Below are 19,115 nucleotides of genomic sequence, written 5' to 3'. Positions count from 1 at the left end.
CAGAATGTGTCTCTGGTCACTGGATTCCTTCAAAATTAACAAAGATCAGATCTGACTGGGGGGGGGGGGGGGTGGTTCTCCTGAGGATGTTTGCTGCAGACATGAGAGAGGAAGTCAGGAAAGACTACAGGACAGGTGACATGTATGCTAATCTGCATGGTAACAGCTCTGAGACTGGATGAGACATGATAAATCTTATGGGTCTCAGAGTCCTCATAACAGTTCGGTTATGCAGTCCAAACAGACTTATAAAGTTGACAAAAGTATTTTACCTTCCCAAACATAAAACAGACCATCTTTAGCTTGACACTCTACACTCCATACTTGTGTTAATACAAGTATGTATGTTACCTTTCAAAGTTTGTGTATTATCAGAACAAAAGGACTGGACGTGAATAAAGATAAGGAAAGTCGCCCAGGTGATCCAGCCTCAGAATGCCTCAGTTACAGTTTCCTTAAAAATCTATATCAAGGGGCTGGAGAGATGGCTCAGCGGTTAAAAGCACTGACTGCTCTTCCAGAGGTTCGGAGTTCAATTTCCAGCAACCAACTGGTGGCTCACAACCACCTATAATGAGGTCTGGTGCCCTCTTCTGGCCTACAGGCAGGATATTATATAAATAAGTAAATTAAAAAAAAAGCAACTATTAATCTCAAATATTAAAAAAAAAGGAGAGTATTTAAAAAAAAACTATAGGGGCTGGAGAGATGGCTCAGTGGTTAAGAGCACTAACTGCTCTTCCAGAGGACCCGGGTTCAATTCCCAGCACCCACATGGCAGCTCACAAATGTCTGAAGATCTAGTTCCAGGGGACCTGACACCTTCACACCAATGCACATAAAATAAAGTTAAATAAAATTTTGGAAGAAAAAACCTATATCCAGAACAACTTCAAAGCTGCTAGCTGAGATGGTCCAGCCTCACAGACTATTCTAGCCAGGACTTCTTCAGATTAGCACTACACTTTCCCACCACACAGAGACCAAACAACAAGAAAAAAATACAGCTAGTTCTCCTAGGACTTGATCATTATCCCAATTTTCTAAGGGCATCCTAGGGATGTCACTGCCCTCAGACAATAGGAATCTAGAGAACAGAATGCCCACATTCCCAAGAGCTGGAACAGACGGTTTCTGGTTATTCGGTGGATGTTTGACATTGTTTACGGGGGTTGGTTGCAAGTTATTATTGACCATGGTCAGGGAGTAAACTAAGCAAACAAAGTTAGATTCAGGGATCTTTTTCCAAAAGGGGAGAAGATATTAGGAAGGGGTAGATTATTGAATCTACTTTACAAATAAAAATCATAGAATAAAAGGGTAGATTATTGAATTTAAAAAAAACTATAGTCTCAAATATTTCACATTGGTATAGACTTGTAAATTGATACAAATTTATGGTTATTTTTCTTATACTGCATATATTTTTCTACTCTTGTTTAAGATATTGTATCTATGCAGCTCATTTAAAAATGTAAGGTATAATTAAGAAACACAGGTGAGAAGTTAGTCATCTATAATAACAGAACTTATAGCCATGATAGATATGTTTTCAAACCTAGGTTTGTTTAGCTCAGATATACTTAATAGACAATAGTACTCAAACTTGTCTGAGATCTGGTGAATATGGCATTTAAAATAGAAAAAGATTACTGTGACAGACAGAGACTCCCAGATCCTAGGAGTGACCCTGAAGTCTCCAGAGAAGATGGTGGGGTAGGGCTGTCACAACGTCTCCACCTGGACTGTGGTAACACTAACCACGGGAAAGACTTCCCCAGTGTAGTCCCTGCCACCAGGGCCTGGCCCAAACTGTGGACAAGCAGGACACTGAAGAGCTGACTGCTCCACTTTGCCTACACAAACTAAGGTCAGTTCCACAGGTTCCTCCTCCACAGGAAAGTCCCCCACTTTCTAGGCCTGGCAACTGAAGACCGATGCTGTCTTGGTGTCTCTGGTCCCAGTGCCATGGAGACCACAGGAACCTGGGATGGTTGTCTCGGTAAAGAACTAGTCTCTCTCATTTTAATGATACATAGAACATTTGGATTATACTTGATGATATAACTTATCCTTCTCAGGTCTCTGATGGCATTGATGGCAAGGCTAACTAGAGCTTTGCCAGCTCAGCAGCAGCAGGCAACCAGGTTCTTCCCCAAGGCTACAGCCACCTTGTTAGCTTATATCATATATAAAATTAAAGCCTTGCTTTTTCTAGAAATACTAGAAAATCTAGACACCTCCTGTAGAGAAAAGGTAGACAGGTTTGCCTTGCTAACAGACTTCATATTAACAGATATACAAGTTTCTGATGTAACTTTCCACTAAAGGAACATGATTTACAATGACTGTTCTCAGTAATAATTGCTTATGTCTCTGGTAGATGATTAATAAAAAGAGAAGATGCTAAAGCCCATGAAAGTACTGAGGTCCAAGGTATATGAAAGTCTGAGGATGTATAAGCTTAAATAAGTTTCAAGGGTCTCAGAAAGTGATTTAAAGTGTAGAAGGGCAAGTTGTACAGGTATAAGTAAATGATTTAAGGCATGTGAAAATGGGAAATATTTCCTATTTCTTTCCACTTCTATGCTGTGTTTACACTATGATTTCAAAAGTTCAGAGATTTACCATTGATCAACGGAGTTCTAATAAGCTGGTAGAGCAGTGATTACTTACTGTTTGGTCACAAGCTCAAGATTTAAAATGTCCTTTGGTTGTCTTCTAAATAGAGTCTTAAAGGTGCTTCTAGAATTGTCTGTATTCTGTCAATCATGTTTTAAATAAATGCTGATTGGCCAGGCAGGAGGTATAGGTGGGAAAACCAGACAGGAAGTAGAAATGATGCAAGGAGAGCAGGAAAATTCTGGGGAGGAGGAAGTTGATTCCTCCCACTCCTGCCCAGATCACAGAAGCCGCAGGATGTGAGCTGCCCCACTGAAAAAGGTACTGAGCCACATGGCTAACATAGATCAGAAAAATGGGTTAATCAAGATGTGAGAGTTAGCCAGTAAGAAGCCTGACCTAATGGGCCAATCAGCATTATAACTTATAGAGATCTCTTGTGTGGTTGATTTTCTCTGGGGCCTGCCGGCTGTGGGGTACCAGGCGGGGACAGAAAACACAAACAAGCAGGCTCCATACATGTTACAGAATGGCGCCCACGTGGATAACTGAATCCATAAAAAGCCTGAAAAAGCTTGGGAAAGACTAGAGTAAAGCATTTTGGTTTTCAGCCCTAGCAGGAAAAAAGCTGCGCTGTTTTAAAATGTCGGCTTTCTGGGGGGGGGGGGGGACGAAGACTCTGACTCTTTCAAGCAGGCCGTCCTGACTATGGAAACATTGTTGCAGCTTGCTTCCTGGCAAGGACCTTGAAAAGCCATAGGAGCTTTTGACTGTTGTTTTCTCCATATTCCTTAGCAAGTTAAAGACCCACATGGTCAGAAAGAGAGAAGAGATACAGTAAAGAGAAATTTAAAAAAAAAAAAACAAACCTCTAAATGATTTAAAGTCCTTAAAAAAAAGAAAGAAAGAGAGTAATTGGATATGGTGGGATATACCTTTAACCCCAAGGCTTGGGAGGCAGAGGCAGACAGACCTCTGTAAATTCAAGGTGCGATGGCAGACACCTTTAATCCCAGCACTGGGGAGGCAGAGATAGACGGATTTCTGGGAGTTCAAGGATAGCCTGGTCTACAGAGGGAGTTCCAGGACAAAGATATGCAGAGAACCTGTCTCAAAAAGCCAAAACTTAAAAATAAAAATAAAAAAAATAGAGGTTAAAATAAAGCCACATAAAGATGGAAAATACACAGAGAATCTTGATACTGTATGCTATTATATTCTCTTTAAATCATTTGAATGCTGAGGAAGGAGCAACAGCTGCCAAAAGATATTTGCTTATAAATGCTGCAGAATTAATTCAAGATAGGTATTTTGAAAATACCTTGGCTTCAAAATTGAAGTCAAAAGGTATGTTACTTTGGAGAAGAGATTTTTGCTTTTGTTTCCACAGAAAATGAGAGGCTCTGGATTTATTCAGAGTTAAGAAAAATCATCTTTGACCAAGGGAGACCACCTGAGCAATCTCTGGTAGGAACAGATGGCCCAGATGTCTGAGTTCTTCATCCAGAACAGGTTCAAGACTGCTGCCTAAGATGATCAAGACTCACAGGATACTTCAGTCAGGACTTGATCATAACTCTAAATTTTCTTTAGGTCCCCATAAGATTATCAGCGCCCCCAACCAGCAGGAAGTAGCCTGGAATACTATGCCCACATTCCCAAAAAATGGACTATGGATATTTTCCTTTGTTTTTTTAAAAAGAGGGGGAAGTGGTGCGGGAGAATTGTCTGTATTATGTCAATCATGTTTTAAATAAATGCTGATTGGCCAGGCAGGAGGTATAGGTGGGAAAAACAGACAGGAAGTGGAAATGATGCAAGGAGAGCAGGAGAATTCTGGGGAGGAGGAAGTTGATTCCTCCCACTCCTGCCCAGATCACCAAAGCAGCAGGATGTGAGCTGCCCCACTGAAAAAGGTACTGAGCCACATGGCTAAAATAGATCAGAAAAATGGGTTAATCAAGCTGTGAGAGTTAGCTAATAAGTAGCCTGACCTAATGGGCCAATCAGCATTATAACTTATAGAGATTTCTGTGTGGTTTTTCTCTGGGACTAAACAGCTGGGGGGGTCGGGCAGAACCAAGAAGCCCAAACAAGCAGGATCCCTCCATGTTACACTGGTAGAGCAGTGATTACTTACTGTTTGGTCACAAGCTCAAGATTTAAAATGTCCTTTGGTTGTCTTCTAAATATAGTCTTAAAGGTGCTTCTCATTCAGCCAAAGATATCTTGTCTAATCTATATATAGCTCTCTGGACAGAGAAAATGTTCATGCTTTTTAACCTAAATCTGCAGCTATTATTACTAGGACTCAAAGTTATGAGTCTACTCCAGCTGTTTTACAGATAACTATTACCCGCTTTTTCTACAATGTGCATGTCAGTACAGATTGGTAATGCTAATATATCTAAAACTTTTGTGTCTTTTTGTAAACTAAAAGTATTCATGTAAGCTTCAGAGAATCGAGGGAGTCATAAGACTTGGAACTACTTCTCACAGGTCACATAATAAATAGGACTCCAGATAAGTATAGCCTAATTTTTCTCACCTGTCTATTCCTGAGGATGGTATTTCTCTCTCTCCTGATCACAGAACTTCTCCCATTCCCCAATTACTAGGATGGGCCCGAAAGTTCCAAATGTAAGATTTTCCTTTTAAGTTCCTAAATTTTGATTTTTGTCCCTGGTCTCTATCTGTTTCAGCAGATTTATACTTGACTGACAGACATATCCAAGCATCAGCTTCTGACTACAATATGCCCCAAACAACTGCAAGCCCTGGACTTGCTGAAAGCTGATGTGGACCAATCCAGCCAATGTGAATGCTCCCTGTCTTTTCAGCTGGGCCAGTGGATCAGATGCTTATGCCTGAATCCCCTCTTTGCTTTTGACTAGCATTCTAGCCTTCCCGGACCCTGACAACAACATCCTAATTCCAGCAGGAACTAGTTACAGGAGAGAGAACATTGCCCCTTGTCCCCCAGCAGGCTGGAATGTTAGATCAAAAGGAAACTCCCTGGCATATGAGACAAAATAGCTACATACAATGCCTATTGGCAAACCAAGAAAGGTACCTAGTAAAACCAAATAGATCCAGATCTATCAACAGGTAGATTCATTAGCTGAAATAGTTCCATAGTACGATAGGGCGCTCAACCTGATCTATGTAAAAACAGAGAGGTTATTATATAGCTATAAGATAAAATTGTTGTTTCTATATAAACTATTCAGGGATCATTAGAAATAATCTGACTGTACTCAAAAAATCATTTAAAAAAGGGGGACCTGAGATGAAGTAAATAACGGGGCCCCATAACATGAGGGGGGCTGGCTTGTTCGTGGTTTTTCTCTCCTGCCCTGTTCCCCTAGCTGTTTAGTCCCAAAGTAAAATCACACAAGAGATCTCTATAAGTTATAATGCTGATTGGCCCATTAGGTCAGGCTACTTATTAGCTAACTCTTACATCTTGGTTAACCCATTTTTCTGATCTATGTTAGCCATGTGGCTCAGTACCTTTTTCAGTGGGGCTGCTCACATCCTGCTGCTTTGGTGATCTGGGCAGGAGTGGGAGGAATCAACTTCCTCCTCCCCAGAATTCTCCTGCTCTCCTTGCATCATTTCTACTTCCTGTCTGTTTTTCCCACCTATACCTCCTGCCTGGCCAATCAGCATTTATTTAAAACATGATTGACATAATACAGACAATTCTCCCATATCAGGCCCCATTCTCAATCCAGGTTCCTTCTAGATAGAAGTAACTCTGATGACAGCATCACAGAACCTTTGGCTCTTCTCCTTCTGCTAATTGCATTGGCTCTTGCATCACTGATGCCTTAACTAAATGATAATTCCAGTCTGGGTACCATTAAGATGATGTTTATTAGATCCAGTGTAAACAAGTACCCATCACAGAGTCAAGGATTTGACTCAGGATACAACTCAAGGGAAGAATGTCAGAGCCAAAGTTATATTTTAAGTTTTAATTACTATGCCATAGAGATCTATGAGACAAAAAAAAATGCCTCTGATCTGAAAGTCCTTTGCCCAAGGACAGATAGTTTCTGAAATTCTAGAGGCTATTGTTTATGGGCGATAACAAGCCATATGTTTTCACCCCCCTAACAAGTTTGCTTAGTCCATCTAGGATATGCCTGATTCCATGTATGCGGGAGGTACGTAGGCAGGATATAATGTCAGGATATACGTTTGTCCATGATTGGGCCTGATGGGAAATGCAATGAATTATGGGTTTTCCTTCTTAAGTCCTCACCATACTTGATTCTGGGCCATTTCCTGGGAACCTGGGTATAAACATGGCCAGAGTCCATCTACCTGACCAGTATTCAGTTAAATTTGCTTCAAATTTAGCTTTAAACTATGGTAGTGGTCTTATTCTTGATTGATGGGATTAACACTACAATTGAAGTTATAAAATAGTAGGAAACACTTTTAGTTTGCTCTTTAAAAAGAAAATATCACCTAGGCAAGAACAAAAAATTAGAAAAGATTATGGATAAAATCCATACAAAATCCAACACGGGAACTGGAGTGACAGACAGCTCAGAAGCTAAGAGCACTTATTGCTCGTCCAGAGAACCCAGGTTCAATTCCTAGCATCCATGCAGTGGCTCACAACCCTCTGTAACTCCAGTTCCCGGGGGGGTCTGATGCCCTCTTCTGGTCTTTACCAGTACCAGTCCCACACATGGCACACAAACATGCATGCCAATAAAACATCCACATGCATAAAATAAATAACAAAGAAACAAAATAACATTTAAAAATCTAAAAGTATTTAAATGTTTCAAAAAGTCCAAGTTCTCCTTCCATTTCAAAGAAACTCACATAGAAATCATGACTGACATTTACACACAAAAGACATACAGTACTCTAGTCCACAGACCAAAGCTTCAAGAAAAGGCCTTTAACCAGCCTTGCAATTGACCAGCTTTCAGCACCAATCACACCAAATACTTGTCTCTGCAGCGCTCATAAGACAGGTGAAAAGGGGGCTGCAGTGGGGGCTAGGGGGCTAAGCAATCAGCTTTGAATTCAATCCCCAACAGCCATATCAAGTGACCCACACTCTAACTCCAGCTCCAGGGGATCCAGTGATCTGGTCACTGGCACCTTCTCACACATGTATATACCCACACACTGACAGACACACATACACATAATTAAACATAAAAAAAATCTTTAAGTAATTTTTTGTATCTTTTTCTAAGAATATGGGGTAGAAAGAATGAAAGGGCCAGAGGATATGGAGGTACACTGCGAAAGAACATCTAGGCCAGCAAGGTAGTTCAGGGGCAAAAGTACTCACTGCAAGGCCTGGCAACTTGAGTTCAATCCCTAAAACCCACATGGCGGGAGAAAAAAAACTGAATCTCACTAGTTCTCCTCTGATTTCCAAATGCACACCACAACACACAGCTATACAAATATTAAATAAATCAATGTTTGTTTATTAAAGGCCTTTGAACCCTTCGTCATGGAAAATGATGTCTGGAGGGACTACAGACAGCGGATGAGAGCTGGGGGAGGGGTGTCATTTTCAACAGCTGGTAGCCATGGATAAGTTGTCCCTGCTCCAGTAACTAACCACCCACCCATGCTAATGCAAACACTCCTAAACACACTCAGGTGGTCACACACACACACACACACACACACACACACACACACACACACACCAGAATGAAAAATAAAAGCGTGGCTGGAGAGAATGGTTTCTGTGAAGAGAGGGAAGAAGAATGAGAGAATAACAGGGGAGCAAGAATGGCTAAACGTTATCATATACCTTAGGAAACAGCCAAAGAAGAAAAATAAACTCTATAAGATTTTATTATGGAGCTGGAGATTTGGCTCAGAGAGTAAGAGCACCGGCTGCCCTTCTAAAGGCCCCGAGTTCAATTCCCAGCAGCCATGTGGTGGCTCACAACCATTTATAATGATACCAGTGTCCTCTTCTGGCATTCACGCAGAACACTATACATAATAAATAAATAAATCTTTAAAAAAGTATTCTATTATGTGTATCTTAAGAGCTGCTGGGGAGAATTATTTCAAAGAAGAAAGGGAAGGGAGATGAGAGAGGATAACAGGAGGGCAAGAATGACTAAAATTTATTTTGTATCTATGAAACTGTCAAAAAATTAACTCTAAGATTTATTGTATTATGCGTATAGTGTATCTGTGCATGTGTGTCTGTGCATGTGTATGTGCATATGTATGCCAGTGCCCTCAGAGGCCAGAGGTGTCAGGTCCTGGAGCTGGAGTTACAGGCAGTTGTAAACAGGCTGAAAATAGTCCTGAAAGCCACACTCAGGTCCTCTGCAAGAGCAACGAATTCCTTAACTGCTGAGCCATCTCTCCTGCCTCAAAAAGTAAGTCTTAAAAACATAAAAAATAGATTTTTAACATTCATTTTAGATAGAGTATGGTTCATTTATGAGGTATACTGGTCAAACAAAGAGCCACTGGATGGTTTTCAAGTGAAATCTCTGACACTATGATTTCAGTGGAATTCTGAGTCTGCATATCAACAGATCCCGCTGGACTCTAAGTAAATCATTCAATCTCTCTGAGCCTTCAACTGCCACAAGTGTCACCAAGAAGACTGGATTAGGTAAGTCTTAACAATCAGTAAAACTCCAAATTCTATTCTAACCTTACTTTACATATTACAGCCACTCAAGTTAGGCACAAAGATTTTCTGTAATTCTTTTAATGGAATTGCTTGTGTAATCACATTTTTTTTATTCTTTGACTTGGCATCTTAAATGAGGACAAATATGTTTTAAATATTTTGTAAACAAACTAACAGAGCCCAAGAAAGGGCTGGAAAATGAACTTAAAGATGGAAGAATAAATTCAAGTTTTGGCCAAAAGTTTTAGAATACTCTCCTCTCTCCAATTCTGATGTTTTAGCCCCTTGTCAAGTTTTATAGCAATTATAGGTTATAGTTATATGTTGAAAAACTTTTATAAGAAAGAGAGATTCATTGCTTTTCATGCAGTAAAATATTTCTAGTTTGAAACATTATGAAAACAAATGAGTCGGTAATTCCATTACAGGTATCTATCCAGACACCCCTGAACATCTGACTAAAGTGATATCTACAGGGAGACTCACTATGGCATCATTTGCAGATGGCCAAACACTGAGAAACACTGATCAGTAGGAGAACAAGGAACGAAATGCAGTAAACTCGTAAATGGAATACTATATAGCAGTTTTATTAGAATATAAACTTGATATACTTTAATAAAGATATATAGCCTCTAAAATATTGAATGAAAAATATATTACATAAGGATTTGTATACCGTGATACCATGCTGGGCATTGAAGACTCCAAAGCAGTACAATAATATGTATGCGTGTGTGTGCATTCACATGCATGTGTAGTATCTTCAACTTGAGAAATCTTAATGTGTATATTAAAATATTATCAATAAACTGTATATATTAAACACATTTTTAATTTAAAGTCATGTTCCTAAATAGCAAAAACCAAGCTGCTGCATTAGCCAAGGCTACGGTCAGCACCACGGACAGGGCCCGGGAGGTCAGCACCATGGCCAGTCCCAAAGAAAGTTCCCGTCTGAAAGTTCCACACAGGAACAAAGCAGAAGGTGATGAACTTTTTAAAAATATAGTACTAATTAAAGTGATTCTTTCAACTGCTGGAGAGACGGTTCAGCACTGAAGGGCACTGAAGGGCACTGGCTGATCTTACGGAGGACCTGCACGTGACATCTAAAAGCTGTTTGTAACTCCAGGTTCAGGGAAGTTGAATTAAGTCTGATACAATATGACACTGTCAGGCAGAAAGATGGCACATGAGGTGACCCTTCCAGAAAACACTCTCACACTAAAACAACTGATGTATCTCCAGAGCCTCACAGTCAGGATCCCCATGCCAGCAGCCCTGAATCACATGTGCATCACCACGGGCACTGAAGAGCAGGTCCTCCCTTAGGACCACACTATCCACATCAGCCATCCCCAATCCGTGCCTCATACATCTGCCCCACATGCCTTAGTGTGGCTCAATCACTTGACTACAGCTTGACCCATGAAGTCTCCTTCATTCGCCTCTCTAAAGATCTGACTCTCAGGTGGGTGGTGCATGCCTTTAATGGCAGTACTTGAGGCAAAGGCACGGTCTCTGTGAGTTCAAGGCCAGCCTGGTCTACACAGTGAGTTCCAGATAGCAAGTGCTACACAGAGAAACCCTTTTTTTTTTTTTTGAAAGAGAGGAATACTCTTTATTTTTTTAAATATTTATTTATTTGTTATGTATACAATATTCTGTCTGTGTGTATGTCTGTAGGACAGAAGAGGGCACCAGACCCCACTACAGATGGCTGTGAGCCACCATGTGGTTGCTGGGAATTGAACTCAGGACCTTCGGAAGAGCGGGCAATGCTCTTAACCTCTGAGCCATCTCTCCAGCCCGAGAAACCCTTTTTTAAAAAAAGAAAAAAAATCTGATTCTAGACAAGAAATCATTTATGGTAGAAGGAAACTGGTTTTGTAACATACTGTCAGCCATAAAATATATATTTTAACCCATCAAACTTTACAACATAATGTCTTTAGGTACTGTTCTATTGCTTGATAAGGCACCATGGCCAAGACAACTTAGAGAGGAAAGCATTTTGTTTGGGGGTTCACAGTTGCAAAGGGTTAGAATCCATGACCATCATGGCAGGGAGCATGGCAGCAGGAGAGAGACAGTAAAGCACTTATATTCCACAAATACAAGGCAGGGAGAAAGTAACTGGAAATGGCATGGGCTTTTCAAACCTCAAAGCTAGCCCCCTGTGACACATCTTCCCCAACAAGGCCACACCTCTTTTTTTTAAAAAAAATAAATATTTTTTAAATATTTATGATTTATTTATCTTTTATTTTATGTGCATTGGTGTGAAGGTGTCAGATTCCCTGGAACTGAATTTTCAGACAGTTGTGAGCTGCCATGTGGGTGCTGGAAATTGAACCAGGGTCCTCTGGAAGATCAGTCAGTGCTCTTAACCGCTGAGTCATTTCTCCAGCCCCAAGGCCACACCTCTTAATCCTTCCCAAACAGTTCCACCAACTGAGGACCAAGCATTCAAATATTTGAGTCTGTGGGGGCCAATGGTATCCAAATCACCACATATACTTTTTCAAATAGAAAACTATTTTTATATTTTTATAAAAATATTTGAAAGTTATACTTTAAGGGCTGGAGAGATACCTCAGAGGTTAAGACAAATGCCTGGGTTTAGTTCCTAGTATCCACACAGGGCAGCTCAGTTGCTTAGAACTCCAGTTCCAGGGGCATCAATGCCCTTGGTCTCTGAAGGTCCCAGCATTCACGTAGGTGAACATACACTCATAAAGTCATGCAGGCACACAAACATACACAAAAAATAAACCTTTTTGAAGTTAAGTTTAAAAATGTTCTTGCCCTTTCATTGAAACAAATTTAAGGAAACTATAAACCAGTCCCACATTCAGACCTCATTAAGTAGTTCACCAAGTTCTGGCTTCCATCTCTAATGAACAGGGAACCCTGGCTTCACGCACTGACCTACTTTGCTCAGGTGCTAACTCCTCTGCTGTCCCAGCTTCGCGCTATGCCTCAGGTGAAGAGGTGATAGCTAAGGGAATCGCTTATGTCAGTGTTTCCCAAAATGTGGCTGAGAAGAACCACTTAGAGGTGACTGTTAAAAACACTGACACATGAATCAGATTCCCCCAAGAGCCTGTGAAACTGTTTTTAAAAATCAACCTTCCAGGCAGTCCTGTCAGGCTAGTCTGGGGAGCGCTGACTATGCACTCTGTCCTATCCAATGCCCTTACCTAGACTGAAGCCCTTCATTTTTATCCAATTTTTTCATCCCTCTTATTGATTCCACAATGAATAAAGAGTCAACTAAAGGTAACCTAAAGGCTTACCTTCCCTCCAACTCGGAAAAAAAGTCAGCTGTCATGTTCTAGACAAACACTTCCATTGGCATTCTCCTGTCACTTTTCTGAGAGAGATAAACAACGGGCTACCATTTTACCAGCTTCTCTCAGATATTATCTTCAGGGTTTCTCTGTAGCTTTGGAGTCTGTCCTGGAACTAGCTCTGTAAACCAAGCTGGTCTCGAACTCAGAGATTCGCCTGCCTCTGTCTCTCGAGTGCTGGGATTAAAGGTGTGCGCCACCACCGCCCCCGGGCCCAGATATTATCTTCTTTGATTCAGGTTAAAGCTACTATGTCTGAAAATATCTTCAAAAACTCTGGGCTGAGAGATAACAGTGACCCTATCATAGCAACAAGGAGGACAATAATACCACACACAGTCCACAGTCATAGGACACCAGGAAAACTGAATTATTTGAAAAGAGATGTGAACACATAGCACTCCCATTGTGGGAGATGGGAAGCAAAAAAGGAGAGTGGAAGGGATAACCATAGACAAAACCCAGGCAAAATCATCCCCCCAAAAGATAAATATAGCATCAAGTGACAGGAAAGCAAAGATTTGGAATTCAGCCAGGCATGGTGGGACATGACTTTAATCACAGCATTCAGAAGGCAAAAACAGGAGTATCTCTTGGTTTGAGGCCAGCTTGGTCTACATAGTGAATTCCAGCCAGCTAGGGCTGCAAAGAGAGACTGTCTCAAGACAGACAGACAGACGAAGTGGCAGTCTACAGATCCAGATCCAGAGATATTATCTAAAAATAAATAAGACTTGAGATAGCCACATCAACTGTTTTCCTTTTTTATAAACACTTTGGTTGTGAGCCTAGCCTTTAAGAGCTGAACCAACTGTTTCCTTTTTTATTTTAATGTGCACATAGGTATTTTGCTGTTATGTATGCCCATGCATCAATGCATACAGAGCCCTTGGGGGCCAGAAGAGGACATCAGATACCCTGGGACTGGGACTACAAAGGGTTGTGAGCCTCTAATTGGGTACTATGAATTAATCCTGAGTCCCCTGGAAGAGAAACAGGCCATGTCAACCAACCTTTCCCTTCCACCCCAAAAATGTTCCACAAAGGGATTGTAGTTCTCTATAATAACAGAAAGGAATGTTCCTAGACCAATAATATTATCCAGAGACCATGGGGAAAATACTTGCTTGCAAGGTCACTATAAAAAGAAAGCAACATATAACAAAATATCACAACATTTCAATTGTGATGTCTTCCCCCAAACATCCATGAAACAGAAAACAAAATGAAACAAAAACACCATGCACATACATACAAAAACACACATCACAATTCAAACTATCTATTCTTAGACAAATCTTGGACTTTTCATTGTTATTTGTTTTTGCATGTGTATGTATATATGGTGTGTATATATGTATCTGGGCACAGTGTCGGGGGGACATGTGCATGCACATACATGTGAAGACCTTCCTTCACTGATTTCCACCTTATATAATTGAGGCAGTCTTGTAATACCTGGAACTTACTGATTTGCTGGTCTACCTGTTTGTTCTACTATCTCTCCCTCCCAAATGCTAGTATCATAAGCAGGCTACCACACCCACCCAACATTTGTGTGGGTGCTGGGGATCTGAATTGGTCCTCCTGTGTTCAAGAGCATGAACCCATCTTTCCAACTTGTGATTTTATTTTTTCTTACTTGTTTTTTATGAATGGGGGCCATGTGCACATATGTGCTAGGTGTGCCAGTTAGTTTGTCACCAGAAGCTACAGTGATCTGGGGGGAGGGAACCTCAACTGAGGAAGTGTCTGCATTAGACTGGCCTGTAGGCAAATCTGCAGTGCATTTTCTTGACTAATGATTGATTGATGTTGGAGGTCCCAGCCCACTCTGGAGAGTGTCCGCCCCCGCCCCCCCGCCCCCCCCCCCTGGCAGGTGATTGGATAAGAAACCAAGCTTAGAGAGCCATGGAGAGCAATCCCTTAAGCAGTAGTCCTCAGACCTCTGCTGTGGTTCTGCCTCCAGTGTCCTGCCCTGCTCAACTTTCTGCCTTGGCTCCCACCAATGCTGGGCTGTGATAGCAACATTGTGAGCCAAACAAATCCTTTCCACACCAAGTTGCTTTCGGTCACGATCTTTATCGCAGCAACAGAGGTCAGATCAATACAGGAGGCAAGCATTCTCTGAGCCACACTAGCCTCCTCAAAACTAAGTCAGAGGACTAACACTGAGGACAGAAACAAATATGAGAAAGGCAACGAATTTAGCAAACTACTCAAGAGAAAATATGTTAAAATGAATTTATTAAGATTCTGTGAATAAAGAAAGGAAAAGTAAGATTTTTTAAAAGACAAAAATTTCGCTCAGCTAGCGAACCGCTTGCTCCTTAAGCGTGAGGACCTGAGCTCCAGTTCCAGCCACCAGGGAGAAAGCTGATGAACTGTAACGCTCTTGGCAAAGTAACGCACTTTACTGAGAGAGGAGGAAGGGCTACGGGCAGCACACCTTTGCTATTTACATAGCTGTCACTGGTACTCTGAGGGAATGAAGGGTTAAAGTCTAATAATCAGTAATTATATAGAGCTTAATGAATGAAAAAACACAGACAATCAGCTTTAGATAACTAAAAAAAAAAAAGAAAAAAAATACCTACCGTCTATTTCCTGCCCAATAGAAAGTCCAGCCCATTTTCGCTAAAAAAATAAATGAGAGAAAAAAAATGGTTAAAATCAAGACAATCAAAATCAGAGACATAAAAAAAGATGAAGATTTGTAAATTTCAGACAGACACTATAAAGCCCAGACTCAGGGTGCTGTTATGTGCTGAACTGTGACCCCACACCCACATTCTAAATGCCAGTCTTTTGCCCCCAGGACCTGTGGATCTAACTGTATTTAGAATTAGGGTCTTTGTAGACTGCATTAGGATAAAACCTAGACACAAGAGCATGCCATGTGATACCAGATGTGGAAACTGAAGAGATGCCAGCCAAAGACTGCCAACGCCACCACCAGCTGGGCACAGCCAGCCTTCCCAGAGCCCTCAGAGGCAGCTTGCTTCCAGGGTACCTTTTCAAGATTCTATCTTTTAGGACTATTAGAGAATAATACTTTTTCATTTCTATTCATTTTTGTTTTCTTCTTATCATTTTTTGTATCGGTTAAATTTTCTATTACTTTAAGCTAAGCAAATCGTGGTTCCTTTTTTTATAGATAACCCAGAAATAAATGTATATTAGACCCTACAGAAAATGTACAAAGCTTTTTTTTTAATTTGGGGGATTTGATTTTTATTGTTGTTGCTGTTGTCTGAGACAGGGTTCCATTATATAGTCCAGGTTGGCCTGAAACTTCGGATTCCTCTTAGTGTGTGCCACCATGTGCCACCGTGACTGGAGTGTCCCTCTGGAACAAAGCTTGCCATGGCACGGAATGTTCTAGACAATATAAGACACCTCACCGTCCTCACGTCAGCAGCTGCTTCTGTTTCAAGTGCATGGCTGCCGTTAGTTTTGTATGACTTGTTAGAATACCTCAAATACAAATTTAAATTCAGGAAATTCAACTACAACTGGTCAGATTGTTCACACTGAAACTTAAGTTGGGACCCAAACCAGAAACTGGTCAGTATCACCTTTTGTAGCACGTAACGCCAGTTCCCAGTCCTGAATACACTGGCAGGAGGCAGAACACAATGTATCTAGGTAAGAATTCAAGGGCTACCGTGACACAGATTTAAAGTCAGTTAATACTGATAACGCCCCAGAGAATGCTGGAAAAACAACTTCTGGCAGAAAACCCTTGGCTTGCCTACTTGTTGTGATCACAGTGGGTTCTGGGGTTCAGGGGTGCGGGGGTTGCTACAACATGAACATACACCATGAGTGCTTCCCTTTCAATCTCTTTCCCCTGGGTCACACTCCTTCCTCTGCCCCACATCCCCCAAAAGACCCTCCACAAAACCCCATCTTCTATCTGGCCAAGAAGACATTTCATGATGTTAGTTAAACCTTGTCTTTGGGATACAGTGCGGCTACACTGAGGTTCTGGGGTTCTCTTGCAAAGACCATCTTTGGACGACAGTGACAGGATCCAGCGCTTCTCCTGAGAACTGAATCACTTACCACATTCGAGCGTACTTAAAACAATGCCTGACTTTGGAGTGTATCTTGGGAGGAATTTGTTTTGTTTTTTGAGACACGGTCTCAGTATGTAGCCTTGGCTAGCCTAGTTCAAAGCTGGCAAACCCAGTGACAGCCTAAACTTTTATTAAACTAAATTAATTAATCAGTTCACTTATTTTTTTCAGACAGAGCTAGCTGGGGTCTCACATAGTTCAAACTTTCAATCTGTAGAGACAAATGTAGACTGACATTGCTAGGGGTATGGGCTCACCAGTGTCAGGGGGCACTTGTGGTACTGAGTGAGCAGTGGGCAGTGCCACTGCGGATTCTGCACAATCCACCCACTATACGTGCCACCTTCCCAGCTCTGGAGAAGCCCAGGAAGTTAGACAGTAATCTAAACAACTAGTCATTGCAGGTTAGGTCTGACACTACAGCATTATAAAACCTCTGTTGGGGTCTGGAGAGACAGCTCAGTGGTTAAGAGCACTGGCTGCTCTTACAGAGAACCTGGATTCAAATCCCAGCATCCACATGGCAGCTCACAACTGTCTGTAACTCAAGTTCCAGGGGATCTGACACCTTCACACCGATGCACATAAAATAAAGTTAAATAAGTTATTAAAAAAAACCTCTATTATTAGATTTCAATTTATAAGTAAGATAAATGAGGTGTTGTTTTATATATTTACTGTAACCCTGGGATTTAGCTCTTTTCCGAGAGCTAACTGGTATTATGTCAGACCATTCTAATTTTTTTAAATTAGAATAAAAATTAATACAAATCAAAGGTACTGTTGCAAATAATTGGCAATTAAGACAGTAAGGCCAGAGGGATGATTCAGAAGGTTCTAATGTTTGCCATCAAACCTAATAACATGAACTTGAGACCCAGGACCCACATGATAGAGTAGTCCCTGCCGGTTGCTCTCTGACCTCCACTATGGCTTATGTGCCTCCCCAAAACAAAATGAATAAAATAAAACACTTTTCAAAAAAGAATGTATCTTTAACTTCTTTATATAACATCTAGTTTGTCTCCAATGAGTCAGCACAGTTCTAGGGCAACGCTTGCTCGACATGAATTGACTCTGCCGAAACATCTAGGCTGCAAGGAAATACGCTGTTGGTTGTTACCTGGGGTAAGCTGAATGCAATGCTCCCTGGAACCACGGATGGATGGGTCCGCAGCGTAAATATGTATTTGTGATTGGGGGATGTCCTCACAATCACATGCCTGAAAGACAGAGCACGGTCAGGACTCCAACTCAACAAGAACATGTCTTCTGCACATGTTCTTCCCACACACAGACAGAAACACGGTATCACATGAGAGTCCTGACGGAGAACTCTAACTCAAGATATCTTCCCAACATAAAGACTCCTTGGCCTGGACAAAATCCAGCCAAGCACATCCCGTTCAAACACCAACTTGGTGACGTTTCCAGGCTACAGGGACTGAAGCAGCGATTCAGAGTCCCTGCTATTAAGTAAAAGAAAGATGAATTCCGTTCCTGAGGGTGATTTCCCACATCCCAGTAAAACAAACAGAAGGGAACCAAAGGCAGAAGAGCTAGGCCATGAGACAGCGGTTAGTTTCTAAGGTTATTAAATCTTTCATCAGACTCTCTCAAAGCTTGAACATTTATGATAGCAATGTATAAAATAGCTATTAAAAATGAAAACTTCCCCAAATACATCAACTTTCATTCAGATGTCAAAATTTCAAAGAACTCTGGACCAGTTCGTCAGTTATCAGACGTTATCCACAACATAAATATTATATAAAGCCATCTCATGATAATTTTTTTCATGATAATCTTCTACCTCTGGACAACTCACAAATTATCATATGCTATCCACAACATATATACTATATAAAGCCATCTCATGATAATCCTCTACCTCTGGACAATTCATAATTTATCAATGACATATATATTATATAAAGCCATCTCATGATAATCTTCTACCCAGGAAACTAATGAGCCCTTTGAGACAGACTCTCCAGATCTTGTGATGGGCCAGTACTACCTTTTGTATATAAATGACAGTGGGGATGGGGGACAGCTGCAGAACAAACCTGTCAGAGCCTAAACACGGCAGGCACATGCTCTGTCATTGTGTCACCTGACCCACCTATCTTTCAACAAATGGCGTTTTTACAATGCTGTATCTTTTAACGTTATAGTTAGTTTATATGTGTGTGTGTGCATGTGTATATACTGCTTTGCTGCTCAGACACAAACCCCTTATATCTACTATGTTATGTAAAAGAATTCCATAAAACTCTCTCATTGATAACTGACGCTCAGTCCATTTGTTTGAAAGTCTTATCTTCAATTTAGCATCAGAGAATACTCGATAGTGTCTCCAGCTCATGCTGAGGCTGATTCCTTAAGAGCCCAGGCAGCCTT

At 41.1% G+C, this 19,115-nt stretch overlaps 1 protein-coding gene across 1 annotated transcript in view; it reads right to left on the bottom strand.

The window, feature by feature from the left end:
- Positions 1-19,115, bottom strand: part of Nsf (N-ethylmaleimide sensitive factor, vesicle fusing ATPase) — a 142,409-nt gene that overhangs the window by 100,151 nt on the left and 23,143 nt on the right. The window contains exons 3-4 of the mRNA XM_048445892.3: positions 17,836-17,935; positions 15,228-15,267 (exon numbers count right to left, since the gene is read on the bottom strand). Coding sequence (XP_048301849.1) covers positions 15,228-15,267; positions 17,836-17,935 — 140 coding nt within the window. The remainder of the gene's footprint in view (positions 1-15,227; positions 15,268-17,835; positions 17,936-19,115) is intronic.

The sequence above is a fragment of the Myodes glareolus genome, chromosome 9, assembly GCF_982192425.1.
Source record: "Myodes glareolus chromosome 9, mMyoGla1.1, whole genome shotgun sequence".
NCBI classification, from domain to species: domain Eukaryota; kingdom Metazoa; phylum Chordata; class Mammalia; order Rodentia; family Cricetidae; genus Myodes; species Myodes glareolus.
The sequence above is the reverse complement of the archived record's forward strand: the minus strand, read 5'-3'. Positions and strand labels throughout refer to the sequence as shown.